The 19,523-nt window shown below is 36.5% G+C and overlaps 1 protein-coding gene across 5 annotated transcripts in view; it reads left to right on the forward strand.

Annotated features, from left to right (window-relative positions):
- LOC132098796 (myotubularin-related protein 5-like) overlaps positions 1 to 19,523 on the forward strand; it is a 52,345-nt gene that overhangs the window by 27,633 nt on the left and 5,189 nt on the right. For 4 of the 5 annotated variants that reach the window (XM_059504995.1, XM_059504996.1, XM_059504997.1 and 1 more), the window contains 24 exons: positions 5 to 137; positions 2,286 to 2,394; positions 3,383 to 3,496; positions 6,356 to 6,433; positions 6,519 to 6,632; positions 6,701 to 6,829; positions 6,949 to 7,047; positions 7,869 to 8,073; positions 8,201 to 8,313; positions 8,451 to 8,600; positions 8,820 to 8,888; positions 9,423 to 9,584; positions 9,736 to 9,998; positions 10,087 to 10,259; positions 10,338 to 10,411; positions 12,879 to 13,071; positions 13,331 to 13,458; positions 13,778 to 13,953; positions 16,651 to 16,787; positions 16,889 to 17,096; positions 17,203 to 17,399; positions 18,489 to 18,626; positions 18,776 to 18,871; positions 19,107 to 19,181. In XM_059504995.1, the coding sequence (XP_059360978.1) occupies positions 5 to 137; positions 2,286 to 2,394; positions 3,383 to 3,496; positions 6,356 to 6,433; positions 6,519 to 6,632; positions 6,701 to 6,829; positions 6,949 to 7,047; positions 7,869 to 8,073; positions 8,201 to 8,313; positions 8,451 to 8,600; positions 8,820 to 8,888; positions 9,423 to 9,584; positions 9,736 to 9,998; positions 10,087 to 10,259; positions 10,338 to 10,411; positions 12,879 to 13,071; positions 13,331 to 13,458; positions 13,778 to 13,953; positions 16,651 to 16,787; positions 16,889 to 17,096; positions 17,203 to 17,399; positions 18,489 to 18,626; positions 18,776 to 18,871; positions 19,107 to 19,181 (3,333 nt within the window). The remainder of the gene's footprint in view (positions 1 to 4; positions 138 to 2,285; positions 2,395 to 3,382; positions 3,497 to 6,355; positions 6,434 to 6,518; positions 6,633 to 6,700; positions 6,830 to 6,948; positions 7,048 to 7,868; positions 8,074 to 8,200; positions 8,314 to 8,450; positions 8,601 to 8,819; positions 8,889 to 9,422; positions 9,585 to 9,735; positions 9,999 to 10,086; positions 10,260 to 10,337; positions 10,412 to 12,878; positions 13,072 to 13,330; positions 13,459 to 13,777; positions 13,954 to 16,650; positions 16,788 to 16,888; positions 17,097 to 17,202; positions 17,400 to 18,488; positions 18,627 to 18,775; positions 18,872 to 19,106; positions 19,182 to 19,523) is intronic. The other variant, XM_059504998.1, reaches the window with a different exon arrangement.

Below are 19,523 nucleotides of genomic sequence, written 5' to 3' on the forward strand. Positions count from 1 at the left end.
GCAGGAATCGTGAATGTTCTCTGTCTGTTTTGCGCTGCTCTGACTGAGCACAAGATCCTGTTCCTCTCCAGCAGTTACCAGCGTCTAACAGACGCCTGCAGAGCTCTGCTGGCCATCATGTTCCCACTCAAGTACAGGTGAAGAGGGATCATTTATTGGCGCCGAATTTGATTGTAATGATTGCTTGTTTTTCCTGCCATAGTTGGTTTTTAATTTTTCTTTTTAATAAATTTAAATAAAAGGTGAAATGTACATTATGATAATGAATAAAAATTAACAATTGAATAATAATAATATAATAATAATAAAAAAAATAACAGCAGCAACTTAGTGTTGTTGTTTCTTATTATAAAATAATAATTGATATTATTATTACGATTATTAATTACAACAACATTAGTGATATTTCATTTTTATTAATATTATTACATTATAATAATTAGTAGTATCATGTTTTATTATAAAATTAGTTATTATTATTGATAATTATTATGAATGATACTGATTATTAATTTTATTATTTTTCATTGTTAATCTACTACTATTCTTGCTAATAACTATTATAATATATGATCATTTATTATTATAAAATAATAATTATTTTTTTTATTGATACTTTAATAATATAAATAATGATATCAGCAACTTAATATTATTGTTGTTGTTTCTTATAAAAAATCTAATGATTATTATTACTATTATTATTAAGAACAACAGCAGCAACAACGACAAAATTATTATCATTATTTTATTATTATTTTTAACTGTTATTAATATTATTAACTATATATTATTAGTAACATCATTTATTATAAAATGATTTATTAATGATAAAAATAATTATTATTAATGATATTGATTTTTTTCCATCGCTATTGCTACTACTACTACTACTACTAATTATTATTATTATAATATATTATAATTTATAATGATAAAATAGTCATTTCATTTGCCATTGCTACAGTAATAATAATAATAATAATTATTATTGTTGTTGTTGATGTTGTGTATTTTTGTGTATTGTTGTCTACTTTTAAAATAAAAATGCTAAATATAAAAGCATTAGAACACTGGTTCTCAACCGGTGGGGCACGGACACTCTCCCGGGGGGGCACGAGTAGGCTACAGGATAGGAGGAAAAAAAAACATTGCAATTTTTTTTTTATCACTAAACTACTGTCATAAAATTTATAGTTTTGTATATACATAACTCCTTAATAAAAATGTAAATGTGTTTGGACTGATTAAAAAAAAAAAGTTTTGAACAAATTTGATTGGTTTGTCGATAGTGAGCGCAAATGCAGGTGATGCGGTTTTATTAAGCAAGTCATTAAGTCGTTCATTTTAAACGATTCGTTCAAACGGCCGATTCATCAAGAATGAGACAGATGTTTGTGAATGGGTCATTGAATCTTTGACTCAAATGATTTGTTCAAAACATTGAATCATTTAAAACACGATTGAGAGTGTTTCTGTGAGATGCGCTATGTTGTGATCTTTGTTTGGATTCATCGTATCTATTTTCGCTGCTAAAATAGAGCAAAACAGTCATTATTTCGTCTAAAATGTAAGTGACTTAATATTATTAACTTGTTTATTGAACTGTCATATCAGTGTCACATTTTCAATCGCGAGGTGATGGTAAATTAAGTGATGGTCAATTGTCAGCTCTCTTGGTCGTCAGGCCGTGTGATGTATGTTGCTGAACTGTTTTCAAATGTTATAAATATAAAAACACCACATTTTGAAATTTAACGGCAGTATGTCAATTTAGTTTACTTGTGTGTGCTGCGCTCATAGACTTTAGAAAACGGCACTCATTTGTTTGATTTCTCCTTGAGAAGCTGCGCAAGCCTCAAAAGTTTAAGGTCCTTGCACCCTGACTGAGTACGAAATTGTCGTATTCGTTTGTTCATATTAGTCATTTGGTGGCTCTCAATGGTCAAAAACACCCCTCAAAATATTTGCTACGGATGCGAAAAATGCAGAAAATCGAAACATCCGAATACATTTTTATGACGGACGGAAGTTTCAGAGGCTGCGAACGTATAAAACGTGAGGTCGTATTTAGCTTCCAAAAGGTTGAGAACCCCTGCATTAGAATGAAAAGATTACACCAATTAAAAACAAGACTTATAACAAAACCCCTTTATTATTTCTTGTTAAAAAACATATTTTCTGGTGAGATCGTCCAGTCCTGTTTTTCTATTTATTGTTTCCATTCCTCCTAAATTTTATCATCATCTCAACCTCCTCCATGTCTTTATTTCCCCTCTCTCCAGTTTTACATATGTTCCCATCTTACCGGGAAAACTGCTGGAGGTGCTCAGCACTCCAACGCCCTTCATCATAGGAGTCAACTCACACTTCCGCTCGGAGACCCAGGAGCTGGTGAGATGTCTTTTTTTATTTAATGCCGTGAGCCGGAGAACATAATGCAGCACGCATCAGGCCTTTGAGACTTTTGAGATAAGGTTTGATCAAATATGTGGCATATGGTGCAAGCAGAAACAAGTGTATCCAAATACAGCGCTCCATGCAATGCACAACATGGGATCAGATGCTAGAACAGATGTGCCCTCATACACCTGATTTACTTGATCTCGGTGCATCTCAACTAGTTTTTGTCCTTTTTTAAAAGTGAACAAGTCTGTTAATTTAGCTATTCTGCCTGATTATATGTTTGGTTGTGTTATTTTATCTGGATTTAGCATCAGACACCTTTTATTTTGGGTTCGTGGCCAAACAATTTATTTAACATATATGCTTAATTATCATAGATTTGTATCAAAGGTCATGTGATAGGATTGCATTTTACCAGATTTTCTTTCAGTTTCTGTCTTGCATTGATCAAATCTTTTTTAATGGGATATTCCTGAGCAATTTTTCTGATGTTTATCTTGTTGAAAAAATATCACCTGCTGTTTTTTGTGCTGCCAAATGCTGTAATAATAAGCTTTTATTATAAACAAAATGACTACTAGACTGTTATTATCTTGGTTAGCTTAGTTGACAAGGAAAAGTCGAACATCCTGGAACATTTACATGCGAGGACTTGAGTTCAGATGATACAGGGATACCAGGGAATGATTCTTGACCTGAGGTCGCCTTGTTTGGACCCCCAGCACTCCTTTAGTCAGAATTTTAAACAAAAGACACTTACAAAGAACAGTAGGTCTCATTCATGAATATTTTTTTATCAGAAAAAGTTGAAGCGCATCTGATGTGCATCAGAGTTAACCAGTTTGGTCTTGACTGAAAGAGTCTCTCGGTTTCTTGTTTTTGAAATATGAGTTTGATGTTATGCATATTTCTGCATTTGCCCATATAGAACAATATGTGGGTCCATATTTACCCATGTGCCTGTGTTTATTCACAGCTGGACGTAATCATTGCAGACCTGGACGGAGGGACGGTCACCATCCCGGAGTGTGTCCACATATCCCCGCTGCCCGAGCCGCTTCTTCATCACACACAGACCGTCATCTCCATGGTAGCCCATTTAACCGTTAGGTTCAGGTTTATGCCAGTCTTGGGTTGTGTAATAACTGGCATGAAGATGAAGATGTCATGGTTGATAATTACGTTTTTAAAGACAGTTTGACAAACCTCAGCACAGACCGAGGAAGTGTTGCAGGTTTAATGGATGGATTGGGGCTATAAACATGAAATAAATATTTGTCATAATGAGGTTTTTTGCCAGCAGTAATTAAATGATTCTCGGCACACATTACTCAACCGTGCATACTTCCTTGTTAAAGTTACACTCATTGTACTGTGAGTAAGATTATAGTGCTGATAGTGATTTTACCGACAGCTTGTATAGTGCTGATAGCGGTTTTAAGTAGTTGAAATTATAGGGTAATATTTTATATTGTTTTAGTGCACAAGAAAAGAACTTGAGAATCTTTGTTGAGAAACCATAAAACACTTCACTACTAATTTCTTAATCCAATACTATGATGTTTAAAGGGAATTGTTACAGATTGGCCCAACCAGGAATAGCATGATAAAGTTTTTGTGTAGTGATGCACACTGGCTATCAGCTGATATCAGTGAAGATTTTATAATTTTTGAAAAATGTGTTAAATTATATAATGTATTATTATTTAATATACAGATAAGAAATCTGTAAACTTTTATTAAAAATTCAGTACAACAACAATTACAACACCAACCAAAAAAAATAAAAAATAAATAAAAAAATTATCTATATATATATATATGTATATGTGTGTGTGTGTGTGTGTATATAAACAAATTAAGAAATATTTTATACCGACTGAAAAACTGATAGGGTACAAATATATCCCTTATTAGAATCAGATTATTATTATTTATTAAATGTTTTTGTAATTTATTGATACTTCTAAATTCGGTCTAGTAGGTGTAATTGTTAGCATAAATGCCTATTATTACAACTTTTGGCAGTATAAAAAACTGCAAGTGATATCTGTTAAAAAAAAAAAAAATGTAATTTCGACTGGTAAGTCAAGTCAGGTCACCTTTATACAATACTGATTGTGTCAAAGCAGCTTTGCAGTGTCAAACAGTAAAAAAAACTCATTTGTGTATGGTTAATCAGTACCTTTTAAATGTTATTTTATTTGATTTATCAGCTGATTCACAATGTAATTTTTCCCTTCAACACACTTTTATTCAGGCTTTGACAGATAAACTATTCCAAGTAGGATTGTGATATGTATTCCAGGTTAATGTTACCAATTTGCAAACTTCCTTTTACATTTACAGTATGACGTATCAGTCACTTTCATGCCTAGACCTTTTCTGCAGGGAAGTTGTTTTTCTTTTCTGGAAAATGACAGTGGACAGGGTTTTCCGTTCTGTGCTCATACCTTGAAGTGTTTGTTTAGATTAGATCTAAATTGGCACAGAAAGGTCAATCTGTGTGGCATTCACATTTTGCACCCCCGCCTGGAAACAAGCCCAGAGTCCCACAGACACTCTGTCTCTCTGAAATGAGCGTCTGTGGCACCAAGGCAGAAAGACCATCCCGGCAGAAGTGGCAGAAGTTGAGGTTACATATGCGTGTTTGAGCAAGCAGGGCTCACATAACCACGGCCCCTCAGGGAGAGAGATGAGAATCATTGCTGAGAAAACAAATGGCTGTGCCTCAGTAATAAACCCATTTCATCGGTTTAATTGCCTGGAAAAGGCAGCGTTTCTTCATTTTCTCTTTTCTCAGTGTTCTTTATCCGAAGGTTAAAGATGCTTCCGATTGTTGTGTAGGCAACTGCCATCTTTAGTTTATGTCCTTGCCTAATCCTGAACCTTTTTCAATTAGCTAAGTGAGTTGTGTTATTAGCTTCAGGTCCGGACAACAGCTTTCTGTAATTAGAGAAGCGCTCGTGTGCAAAGACGAGCCAGATTCAGATTTTTGTCTGTGGGAATTGGAGATTGAGTCTCAGTAATAAAGACGTGTGCACCTTTTACACACATTTTTCAGCTGTCACTGAAAGCGGTTTAGTGCACGAAGTGACAGGCGCTGTCAGTCGGAACATATTTAATGTTTAAATACAAAAATGCAGCGAAAGCAAACCAAGAAAGTAACAGTGGTTTTTGTGGCTTGACAAGGAAGATAGGTGATTTATTGCTTGGTCATGTCAAGGACACAATGAACATTGTGTTTTAAAGTGATGTGGCTCACATTAAACTGCTTTATGACTTGAGGCTTTTAATGATGCCATTGTTAGTTGGGGTGTAAAAATGTGTGATGCACCAATGAAAATTCAGTGCATTCATTATGGAATTCAATATTGGACTATAGCGATCATTTTCAATTATAATAGAAGTATAAACATTTATTGCATATATATTGTTCAAAATATGAAAATCCACTTCATCCTGACAGTTGTTATTGTTAACCAAAGGAATTTAAACTAAAACTATTACAAATTGTTTGTTTTTGTTCGTTTAAATTAAGCTGAAAAAAAAAAAGAATTTAAATATTAAATGAAAAAAACTGGCCTTGGTCGCTAAAGTTGCTAAAAGTGAAATAAAAATAAATTAAAGCTAAATAGAAATATTAAGCAAACAAACAAAAATGTTAAAGCGCATAACAAAATAGCTTGTCTTTGAAAATAATTCTGACTAATTGGATCGGAAGCCAAATATGACCAAAATTAATTTGATGTGTTGAATCATTTTGCAAAGAATGGATGTCAGAGCAAATATTTGATTTCCTCATTATTTGTATTATTTTTTACTTGGGTAAAAAAATCATTATATTTTATTTTTACTTAATTTTCCTGGAAAAGAACATTTGTCTGCATCAGTGACTAGAGAAATCAAGTACTGTAATCTTAATATGCATGTATGTTTTGTGATGAAGGTTCTTGATCCAGAGCTGGAGGTGGCTGATCATGCTTTTCCTCCACCTTCCATTCAACCATCCACACTTAAAATTCAGGTAAAATTCTTTGTAAATTTGTAAATGACCCTGTTGGACGTGACATTTGTTTTACGAGAGTGTGGTTGTTTTGTGCATGCCGCAGGACAAGGAGATTCGCGCCGTCTTCCTGTGGCTCTTCGCACATCTTCTTCAGGGCTATCGATGGTGTCTCCATATAATTCGAATTCACCCGGAGCCCGCCATATGCTTCCATAAGGTATTAAGGTAAATTTCAGACACAAATGCACATAAACAGACTTCTAAAGCTTGTTGTTTTCTCTCAAGGCTGCATTTTTGGGGCAGAGAGCACTAGCTGAGGATGACTTCCTGATGAAGGTGCTGGACGGCATGGCATTTGCTGGGTTTGTTTCTGAGCGGGGTCCTCCATACCGAGCCACAGACCTGTTTGACGATGTAAGTCACCAGTGTGGGATGGATATAGCTGACAGCCAGTAGAACAGTTAGAAAGATGCCTTCTTCTTTGTGTTTTTCAAGCTTTCTGGTCTTATCTCTCTTATTTCCATTCACCGTAGCTCATAGCCAATCAGGTGGAGCGCATTCGACAGGAGACAGGAGATCCTCATAAAGTGATGAAGCATATTAAAGAGCTGGCAGATCACCTTTTCAAAAATGTAGGTTTAATTCATGTGTCTTGTCTGCTGTGTCCCATGATATGTTGTCACATCATTAAAATAAAAATTTAAGCTAAATACAAGTGCAGATCCTGGCATTTTTTTATTGTTATTTTCAAGCATACTTTTATTTTTAACTAAAAAAGTTATAGTGCTATGAATCGGTACAATTTAGGTTATTAATCTTTTTTTGTTGTTGTTCTGTTGTCTAACTCTCACTTAAAGGGATAGTTCACCCCAAAATAGAAATCGTTCATAGTTTACTCATGTTGTTCCAAACATGTATGGCTTGCTTTCTTCTGTAAAAAAAAAAAAAAAAATACGATATTTTGAAGAGTTTTGGTAACTAAACAGTTGCACTTCCCATTGGCTAGAAATACAATAGAAGTCAACTGGAATTGAAACCAGTCAACATTCTTCAGATTATCTACTATTATTTTCTGCAGAAAAAATAGTCAAACAGGTTTTGAACGACACGTGGATGAGTAAATAATGACAGAATTATCATTTTTGTTTGAATATTCCTGTACTGTTATTCTTGGAAACGTAATTTTTAGCAAATTGCAAAATAAAAATTAATTTTCCATACATTTGCAGTGATTTTTTTTTTTATTGCAATGTTTTGCTTTAAACTTATTTGATATTTAGCGCTATTATTTAAAAAATACAAATGCATTTATAAGATTATATTATAGTACATTATAGTTTCCTTGTATTATAATACAAGAAAATGTATGTGAATATCTATGCATTCCGATTTTACATTATTGTGATTGTAACTTTTGTCTCTAAACACAAATCTTTTTTTTTTTTGTTCACAGGAAAACCCATACCCAGCAGTAAGCATGCACAGAGTTCAGAGAACAGCTGAACACGCAAAGCCCCGGTTCCCACAGAACTCTTTCCCGCATCTGGACGAGGTCTCCGTGCAGCTCTTTATAGACCACGCAACGGCAAAACTCAAAACAGCGCCACCTGTGGTCAAAGCCGAACTGAAGAGCATGGTCCCATCCGGACCTCCACTGGGTGAGATTGCAAATCTGATGTTGCAAACATCACCTCCAGTGCTCAAATATAACATTCATATAAAACTGTCATACTCCAACTAAGTCATTTGTGCTGATCTTCATGCTTTGATCTGTCTGGCTTCTAGCTGACATAGTGGACAGAAACGGGAATGTGCTGGCCAACAGCGCCAGGAGGTTAGAGGTGGTCAGGAACTGCATCACATATATATTTGACAACAAGATGCTGGAAGCCAAGAAGGTTCGAACCTCTTATCCTATGCTTTTCTCTTAAACATAACCCAGATTTAAGGTGTCTGTTTCTGCTAAAGTGTTTATGATCTCAAATGAGTCTGTTTTTGTGTATATGAGTGTGTGTTAACTTGTGTGTGTCTGCAGTTAATGCCGGCAGTGTTACGGGCTCTGAAAGGTCGGGCGGCACGGGTCTGTCTGACCCAGGAGCTCAACCTGCATGTGCTGCAGAACAGGGCGGTTCTAGACACCCAACAGTTTGACTACATCGTCCGCATGATGAACTGCACCCTGCAGGTAAAACACAGGAACGTTTTCTTTCAAGGAATCAGATACAGAGTGTTTACCAGTGTTTCTCGGATTGTAGTGCTGCAATAAGGAAGTGGAAAAAATGATGTTTTGGATTAGTTTATGATTGTTGTTGATTATGTTATCATTATCATTCACCTCCATAAATTGTCTTATTCAAATGTTTTGATGTTTATGTTTGTAATCCGCTTCTATTTTTATCTTCAGGACTGCTCGCATATGGATGAACATGGTATTGCTGCTGCACTGCTGCCATTGGTCACCGCCTTCTGTCGGGTGAGTGAAGATGTGCATGAGTATTTGTAGGCGTACTATATTTTATTTTTCTAGAAGCGCTAGAGTTAAGTTAAAGTAAGACATCAGCAGCATTTCCTAGAAGAACGGGGAAGAGAGAAAACCTCAAATAGAGGAAGACTTGTTATATTGCAACTACATATGTTAACTAGTTTATAGAAAAAGTAACTAGGATTGCAGATCAATAATGTAAAAGATACACACACACACGTATATAAATGTGTGTTATCATGTTGCAGTATTGGGGTTGCTGCTTTGCTTTTAGCTAATTGGAGCTTACATAAATAATTTCAATTCTAATAAATATTTAATGTACATTTATTTGGTAGATAAACATAATTAGTGAGATAATATACCTATATCTTTTTTGTGATAATGACCGGCTAACTGGACATACTCTACTGATTTGAGAAGCTCAATAATGAGTGATGTTCTTATAAAAGTACTGAATAAAAGGTGGACTTTTCTCTGACTTAAGCGTGTGGGTTTACAGCATCTGGTTTGTGTGTGTTACAGAAACTGGGTGGAGGCATCACTCAGTTCGCTTACAGCTGCGTTCAGGAGCACTTGGTGTGGACGAACATGCAGTTCTGGGAGGCCATGTTTTACAGTGATGTTCAGAAACACATCCGGGCCCTGTATCTGGAGAATGATGAGGAGGGAGACGCATCTAGCCCTGTGAGTTTAATTTAATTTAATTTAATTTAATTTTTAAATTTTTTTATTATTTATTTTTACTCTTTAATTTAATTTAATTAAATTTTTTTAATTAATTAAATTTTTTTACTGCTGCCCCTTGCATTTGACCTTTGACCTTTGCTTCTTTGAGGACGGAGAGGGCGTTGGTGGTCAGAAGCGGCTGAGCGCTCTGGAGTTGGCATCCGAGCAGAGCCGTCTGTGGCCCACACTTAGCAAAGAGCAGCAGCAGGAGCGCGTTCAGAAGGAAGAGAGCACGGTTTTCAGTCAGGCCATCCACTATGCCAACCGCATGAGTTACCTGCTGCTGCCGCTCGACACCAGCAAGAACCGCCTGCTCCGCAACACCGGCCTGGGAGACTTGGAGAGCGTCAGCAACAGCTACGTCACTAACAGGTGTGTGTGAGCACAAATACTTATAAGGGACATAACATAAAGTAAAATAAAAAAAAAAGACCTCTAATGTAGTTTTTTATTTGTCTAGTATTGCGGGCAGCATGGCAGAAAGCTACGACACAGAGAGCGGCTTTGAGGATGCCGAGAGCTCGGATGTTGCAAACTCTGTCATTCGGTTCATTAACCGTTTTGTTGACAAAGTGTGCAACGAGAGCGGCGTGACCAATGAACACCTGAAGGCCCTTCACATAATGATACCAGGTGAAGCCATCAGATATTGCTCGATTAGTTTCTTTTAATTACAGTTTTTTAAATGTATGTACACTGTTTCTCTTTTAGATATCGTTCAGATGCACATTGAGACATTGGAAGCGGTTCACAGGGAGAGCAAACGACTGCCGCCCATCCAAAAGGTAACCAACTCATTGTTTTATGTTCCGCTGGACAGGAAATGCAGTGTAGCAAACCAGGCAGATCCACTCACATCTCCCTTCAACCCCTCCACCCTTGAGTCAGAGTGCCACGGCAGGTACGTTTGCGTGCTGACCGTGGCCTGGGTGATGCATGCTGGTCTTATTGGCCTGCTGTTTTGAGCACACTTTAGTCTGACGTTCTGCTGTGCTTTCCTTTAACACAAAGGTTTGATTTTATCAAGGATCTTGGTATAATATTATCACAACGCCCTAGCAAAGCCTTCATGGTTTATTTAATATGTTTTGAAATCGAATTAATTTCCGTGGAATTGCACAATCCACTTGTACCTATATATAACCTCATTGCAGTCTTAAAGGGATAGTTTACCCTAAAACAAAAATTGTCTTTATTTTCCTTACATTTATGTCATTCCAAACATTTTATTTTATTTATAAATTATCTTCATTTACTCTCCCCCATGCCATTCCAGATGTTTGAATCTTTCTTCACCCTAAAATTATTAGTTCACCCTAAAATAAAATTGAGATATATTCACTCATGCTCATCTCATCCCAAACTTATTTATTTAATAACAATTTTTTTTTTTTTTATTACATTTTCTTTCTTTTATTCACCTTCATTGTATGGTAAATTATCTTCATTTACTCACAAACACGATGTTAAAAAAATCTGGTTTTATTTATTTGGATACTGGATTTTTATTTATATTATGTATTCACCTTCATTGTATTGAAAAGACCACCTGCTAAACTACTACTTTTGTTTTCCATGGAAGAAAAAAAGTCATATGGGTTTGGAACAACATGAGAAAGTTTACTCCTCTTGAGCTATTCATTTAAGCACAATGGCAGAACGGTGCAGTGAAGTGTTGTAAATACCTTGCCGTGTTTTTTGACTTCTCATGGAATAGCTAAACTGTGTTTTCACTCCACTGAGTTTGAAAGAAAAGTACTCTGTACTGGAGAAGCAGTCATGCTGCTTTCATCACTCAGTTATGAATTATTAGCAACCAGTGCTGTCACGGGACGCCAACATTGAACACTTTCCCAAGAACTCAACCGAGAGTGTGAATGGAGCCCACCTGCTGTAAAGCGCTAGAAAGATGGACTCTAGATCACTTCCTGTTATGAGGACACATTTTTCTGGATGACAATAGATCAGAATCAGAAAGAGCTTTATTGCCAAGTATGTTTGCACATACAAGAAATTTGTTCCGGTGACTGAAGCTTCCAGTACAGAGACAACACACAAATATATTAATAAACAGAAATAGACAAAATTAAATAGATGGGATAGAATAGAATTTACAAGTAATGAACATTTATGTTCATGAGGTAGATGCTCGTGAGATCTGTAAATCATTTAGAATCTCAGCACTGAATGTGAACTTGCTCTTGCATAAGCGTCTAGAGAATATTTGGGTCTAGATGGAGAAATTGGCCTCGCTTCACTGTTTTTTGACTCGTAATGCATTTGTTTATATGGGAAAAAAATGCTCAGTGGAATAAACAGGCTAATTTTCCCAGAAGAAAATGTTGCTTCTGGCATTTCTGGACATATGAAATTGAATTCGAAGAACGGTGGGACAGAATGTTTTACATCCAAATTCTAAATACACTTATCCAAGTATCCCATACCTCAAGTCAACATGGAAACTGTCCCGTTGTGCACGATTCTTCAGTGCATGTAATATTAAATGTTTGTCTATTTGTATTCTTTCATCAAAATGTTACTTGCTGTTTATATGTTCTGTTTTGTTAATGCAGTCTTTGTAAATATAGTAATTTAAATACTAATCAGTTAAATGCAAAATGGGCAATTTAAGTAAAAACACAATTTTAAAAGATAATGGTAATTTAATAAAAAAAATGAAATAGTAATATATAAAAAGTAAAATAGGTAAAATAGGTAATTAAAAAAGGGTAATCTAATAAAAACAAACAAACAAGGTAAGTAAATTATCTAGTATAAATAAATTATAGTAATTTGTATCCAGTTTTTGTTTATATAATTTGCAATGATAGAAATATCATTGATAAATTTGATAACGATTTATTAACTTTGTGATCTCTTTTGTAGCATCCACAATTCATGATCTAATCAGTTCCCAATGCATAAAATCAGTCACACTTGATTGAATATCGCATTTTACTCTGAAATAAATCACATTGCAAATTCAGCTTCATGTTGACCTGAAGCTTTCTGCTGAATTTGGTTCATGCTCAAGAAATGCCAAACTGACCGCGAGGCAATGCACCTTTGCTGTGTGTTTCTGTTATTTGATTGATCAGTTTCCTTCGGTTCTTGATCTCTTGAAGCATTCTGCATGTTTGCAATGAAGTGTGGTATGAATTTCATACTTTGGCTACTTACACATGAGATATACTGACTTCCCTGTCTCACTGTTTCCTCTTTATTTTTCTCTTTCTGTCTCTCTGACTCCAGCCCAAGCTTTTGAGACCAACGCTGCTCCCCGGTGAGGAGTTTGTGATGGATGGCATGCGGGTGCACCTTATAGCAGACGGCCGAGAGGAAGCCACGGGCGCAATGGGCGGTCCGCCTCTGTTACCTGCCGAGGGAGCCATCTACCTCACTACCTACCGCCTCATCTTCAACGGCACGCCCACTGACCCTAACGGTACACTCCTATTGGTCGAGCTTCACACTGGGGTTGATTTTCATAATTAGTTCAGAGCAGCTCACTTTGGTAAAGTGGTGCTGTTGGGATGCTGGTGGTCATGAATTATAGAAATGTCTTGCTTGTCTGAAGCAGTTTTCTCACTAGATTGACTCTGTGCTCATGCTTTGAAATTGAAAATGAAAATCAATGTGCCTTTTACACAAAAAGCCTTTTTGTATGTGCGATAAATTTTGCCATGCATGTTTGTATTGTGCAGTTGGAGAGCAAGTGGTCACCCGTTCCTTCCCTATCGCTTCCCTCACGAAAGAGAAGCAGATCTCCCTTAAACTTCCCATGGATCAGTTCTTCCAGGAGATTCTCCTCCTGCGTTCCTGCACCTTTCAGGTATTGGGTATCACCGGATCTTTATTTGTTTCCTGCTACTCCATTACTCACAATACATAAAGCACAATTATTATGTATTATTATTTCATTATAAGTTAATCAATTTGTACTTTTTAAAGTTTTTTTTCACATTTTATGGATATTAAGGATTTTTTGGATGGCAAAAAAAACCTATTTGGCTTTTGGTGCAAATTTGTTTTTTAAATATTTAATTGTATTTTATTAAAATATCTATTTTTTTGTTTGTGGTTTAGAAGCTCTGAAAATTGATCAAGCCTTAACTCTTTACCAATTATTAATTTAATTGTCTCTCTCGTAGCTGATGAAGATTGGCTTTGATGAGGAGGTGGCATCAGATCTGGCGGAAGTGTTCAGGAAGCACATGCATAAGCTCAGATACCCACAGCACGTCCAGGGCACATTTGCCTTCACCATGGGTCAGTCGGCAAAGCTGGTGGTGGAGCACAAGACCAAGGACAAGAACCAGTCGCTAAAGTAAGAATTGTTGGATGCTGGTCTAGGGGGAGTGATCTTTCCCTTTAAATGTGTAGATGTCCTTTAAATGTGTAGATGTGTTTTTTCTGTCAGAGTTTGTGTGATCCGGTTCCCAGTAGACCATAACCCCTTTCTCTCACACACACTTGCAACTTCTTTCTTGATCCATCCTCATCCTGTTTGGGTCATGTGTCCCAGTAGCACTGGTTAAAAACTGAGAGAGAGAGGAAAAGAAATAGCGTGTGGTGGCACTGACAAGCTGTGAATTATTCAGTAGTGGAAAATGCAAAGCCTCTTGTGTTGAGACCCTGCATTAGCAGCAAATGGGTGTCATGGCAAATTCAGATGTGGTTCAATTCTATGATGATCTTGAGGGCAAATCATCTCCAAACACTTTTGAGCAGCTTTTAACATTTTTGAATAACAGCTCAGATGTGTTATGTATTTAAATGGCAAGTCTTCGCTGTAGGCTTGGAAAGTGCTTGATATTTATACACAAACATGATTCACTTCGGTATATGTGAAATGTTTTGTTATAAAACACTTAATTATTAAATTTGTATAATTATTTTTAGATTTTTCCTGAATATTCAATTTGAGATTATCATATATTTAAATATTCATGTACGGATGTTTAAATGTATTTTTGTCTTTAAATATAAAAAGTGTATGACAGGGTTTCCGCGGGGCCATAAAAAGTCATAAAAAGTCATACATTTAACAATAAGAATTTAAGGCCATAAAAGTCATAAAAACGTCTGGATTTTCCATACAATGTCATAAAAAACATTTAGCCACGTCTTAAATTGATATGTTAGTCCATTAATTTGTTCTTCCATTAAAATGCGCTCGCAGCGGCAATGGCATTCATTTGTTTCGCCTGTTGTAGTTCTGTATGAGGAATCTGGGTGGTATCACACTGCCCACACAGCAAGCAGTTTCGGCCCAGATCCGGCCCACATCTGGCCTGCATGGATTTCACTCGGGCCAGATGTGGGCCTGATCTGGCCCAACACTAAGGTCCATGCGGCAGCATACAGACTTGTCAGAAGGACTTATACAGAAACCCGCGCGAACTCCGAACATACTGTATCATACAGAGTCACTGCTTAGCTTAATTGAAATCATCCTGGTTATCACAATGGGAAAATGTACCTTTAACGATCTATGGCTCGAAGACGGTGTGTTTAGTAGCTGGCTCAAGCCTGTCGCTAACAATCGGTATCAAGCATCCAAACACAAGACGCGGAAAAGCTGAACTGAGTAGCTGGTTACTCGCGAGTGTGTTCGTGCGGAGAGAGAGCCGCATATTACGGACAGTCCCTCCTGCACATGAACGAACAAATACTAATCGCAGTTTTGAACAAACAAAAGGATGTGAAAGAGCCCAATTCAGTACCACTGTGTTCAGGTGTTCAGGACTCACGCAGAGAAAGGCGTCTCAAAACGCTTGTACACTGAATTTGCTTCTTGTTGCTCTTGTGCCGACAAATACATACAAAATATGTCAAAATACCTGCCTTGGAAAGTATGCTCGAAAAAACTTTTTTTTTTCAGTTATTTGTCAGTTATTTCTTAAGTGAAAGTAAACAGTTGAGGAAAAAGATGCGTTCATCATCTCTTAAAGTGACCGCGCCTAATTTAGCTACTAGCTGTAATGTTAATCCAAGAAAATGAAAGAAAAATCACTCACTGCTCTTGACTGCATTACTTTGTAGTTTTAACAAGAATTTATGCACAGTCAAATTTTAAAATAAAGTATTAAAAGTTGTGTAAATATTGTCATAATAACAGTTGTCTGTAGTTTTGGTTGATTGTAATCCATTAAAAACATTTCTATCAAAGTAATGACATTATCAAGACGAATTTGTTCTCAGTTTAACTCTAAATTCTTGTCATATTTTATAACCATTTTAGAAGCAATAGCAAATAAACTGTAATAATGTGAGGTTTTGAATTTTGGTTTGATTGTATATTTAATTTTTACATTGAAGACTATCCAGTGCTATTTTACATTTAATTATTCAGTTTCTGTACCTGGACACCTACAAACTTGAAAAAAACTTAAATATTGTGTAAATAGCAAAAATAAATAAAAATGAACGAACATACAAATTAAACAATTTCAAGCAGGGCCCACTGGTACAACCTTCAGCGGGGCCCCGCTGACCCCAGCTACGGCCCTGCATGTGGGTCTTGAATACTGTGACCAAACACCAATAACACTTGTTATTTTGGAAAGTAATGCCATAAAATAATTGTTAATTTACAATGGTACTTTACAATGTTACAATTGTTAAATGTTCCTGTGTTCTTGATACTCAAGAAAAAGAAGGCGAAGGGTTCAGTTTCTTAATCTTAAGAAATAATAGAATAACTCTTTAAATAATAAAACTGGTTACTTTCAATGTCAATAATAAAAAAAGACTTTTGAAAGGAATTTTAATGACTGAAGTTATTTATTGTAATTTGTGTAGGTCATAAATTCAAATCCTAATAGTCATAAAAAGGTCTTAAAAAGTCTTAAATTTGACTGATTAAACCCTGCAGAAACTCTGGTATGAATATATACAAAAATTATTTTAAAGAAATAACGTATGTGTACATACAAATTTAACAATTAAGAAATTGTCTTTCTCTAAAAAGTCCTAAACATGACTTAAATGATTTAAATGTTCGAGCTGCTGTTTCTTCTAGAACGCTGTCTAAAAACCTGGTTAAAACTGCGAAGAGGACCATTGGGCGTCAATATGTAACCCGAAAGAAGTATTCTCCCCCGACCTGGGAAAACCGGAGCAGTTTACAGTCAGAGATGGATGAGGATGAAATCTCTGGTAAGAAAAATGCAAAAACACATGCATTTACAAACTGATATTTGCGATGGCTAATATGTGATTATATAATATAATATAATGCTACTTCTCTGAATGTGCAGTGTCTGAAGAACCGGATCAGAGTTCGCTCACGCTCTCCTCCACCATCCGCTCGTCAGACCGGCAGACCATGAGTAATGTGGTCGAGCGGGCCTGCTGTCGGGACTACCAGCGGCTGGGACTGGGAACGCTCAGCAACAGCCTGACACGCTCTAAAAATGAACCCTTCCGGATCTCCACTGCCAACCGGATGTACACAGTCTGCCGAAGGTGAGTTCCAGAATTCTCTGGAACAAAAATTCACACAATGCTAAACCATATCATTAGCATAGCAGTTATACCCAAACATCATCGCCTGTCTGTTTGTATGTTTCAGTTATCCAGGGTTACTGATTGTGCCTCAGAGCATCCCCGATGTCACTATCCAGCGCATCTGCCGCTGCTACCGGCAGAACCGCTTCCCTGTGGTGTGCTGGAGGAACTCGCGCACCAAAGCAGTGCTACTACGCTCGGCTGGCCTGCATGCTAAAGGCGTCGTGGGATTCTTCAAATCACCCAATGCACCCACTGCAGGTCAGAGCTGTTTATGCGACATGTTTTAAGCCAAAAATGGGAAACTTTTTATGCGTTTTGCCTGTTCATTTACACAACAACACTGTTTTGGGGACTGAAAACGCATATTTTTGAAAACGGGTTTTAAAGTGCACGTTTTTGAAAACACCACCGTTATTGTTTACGTGTAAACTCAAAATATGGAAATCTTTGAAAATGGTGATGTCATGTGCATGCGTAGTACATGTTAAGTTTGAAGACATGCACAGTGCGTGCCGATTTTAAAGGCCAGAGTGAACAAATATACACAACAGTGGTGGAGAACATGGTACTATTGTTGCTGCTCAAACATTTGCTTACGCTTCTTCAGCAAAGTGTGGATTTACCTTCACTAATATTACAACCAACACCAGAAACGCATCATATACATCATATAATCGTCACTTCCATACAAGGACTGTTTACTAACCAGGTGACATCGCCAACTACTGGCCTGGCATATGTAATACAGCGTTTCTGACCGTTTTCACATGTGAATAAATGTGAATCGTTTTGAAAAAGTTGTCATGTTTACATGAAACTTTTTAAAAACGCAAGGGAAAAACTTTTCAGTTTTTGACTACATTGTTGTCGCGTAAACGTAGCCTAAAGCAGCTACTCTCTTATATAGAAATATATCTATTTTTTAAATAAATAATTATATATTTTGAATTATTATATAAATATACACTATTTTATTATATTTTTCAATAAATATATTTATTACTACTTTGAATTGGATTAACTTTTTTATTTTCAGTTTTTATTTTCAGTTCAGCCTAAGTTTTAGTAAATGCGTAATGTGCTTTTTTATTTTTTTAGCTTTATTTTATTTTTAGTAGTTTCAGTAGTTAAGTTTTTCATAGAATATTTTATTTAGTATTGTTTAGCTGTATTTTGTTTTAGTTAACTATAACAACACTGGTAAATATATTATATCTATTTATTATATCTGCTTTTTGTGCACTCTTTTACATTCAAACATAAGCTGAGCTCTCTAACCACTAGGCCATGAGATCAACCAGAGCATATTTTTGGTACAACAGTAAACATGTTTGTGTTTGGTTTCAGGCCCGTCCCAGGCCGACTCCACCAGTCTGGAGCAAGAGAAGTATCTGCAGGCCATCATCAGCTCCATGCCCTCATACAGCGAAGCCAGTGGGAGGAACACACTCAGTGGCTTCACCTCCTCACAGATGAGCAACTCAGGTCAGGCCCTGACTCTAACCTTTAACCGTAACCTTACTAAGCCTTAACAATAGTGACCTTGTCACATAATTAGCTGTACCTTAACAATTCATCATTCTTGTGATATTTACCCCCTAATGTGTAATGTTTGTGTTATTTTTGGGCCTCAGACTCATCAGACAAGCTGAGGCAGCCTAAAATAGGAGCTTTAATGAAACAAGTCATGGGGACTAAAGAGGACGTGCCAGGAACCTTCAGTCGAGGAGGTGAGTGTGTTTTTTTACTTTGCTCACGACTTAACCCACCATCCATTCCTCCGTTCCAAATCATTTATAAGTTCTTTATTCAAATGGAATTTTTGACATCCAGTCCCACATGACAGAGGAAGTCGTTGTGTGCATTTTTGCATTGGCTTATTCTAATGTTAATTTATTTTGCTGAAATAGCTGCCCATTTTTGTTTGCTGGAAGTAATGGGCATTTTTATATCATCTGACCTTAGCGCTGGGTCAGAAGGCAAGGGTCATCTCCCTCTCTCAGCCTAGAGTTTCAGTCAAGGCCCGCAAGTCACCTAGAGGTACAGTAGGCCCGCCCCTGCTCTCAAATCTAACCAGTCATATTTCTCGACAACGACGCTAGCAAGTTTGAGCGCTAAGTGTCCATGAAGTGTTATCATCCTCTTTCCTGTGCTAACTAATCATTGACCATCATGTTTGATTTATTTTTATTGTTTGTGAGGATGTGATGACCATCTTATTGCATGTGATCCATTGTCCTATTTGTCTATAATATGCTTGTAGAAATCACAAATTCTTTACACCAATCCCCAAATAAACATGCAAATTCACACACAAATGATTCCACAAGCAGAATTAATTGCCTGTACTCCATCAGTGAATGATCTCCATTGATCTTTGTT

Source organism: Carassius carassius, chromosome 22, assembly GCF_963082965.1.
Source record: "Carassius carassius chromosome 22, fCarCar2.1, whole genome shotgun sequence".
Classification (NCBI taxonomy): domain Eukaryota; kingdom Metazoa; phylum Chordata; class Actinopteri; order Cypriniformes; family Cyprinidae; genus Carassius; species Carassius carassius.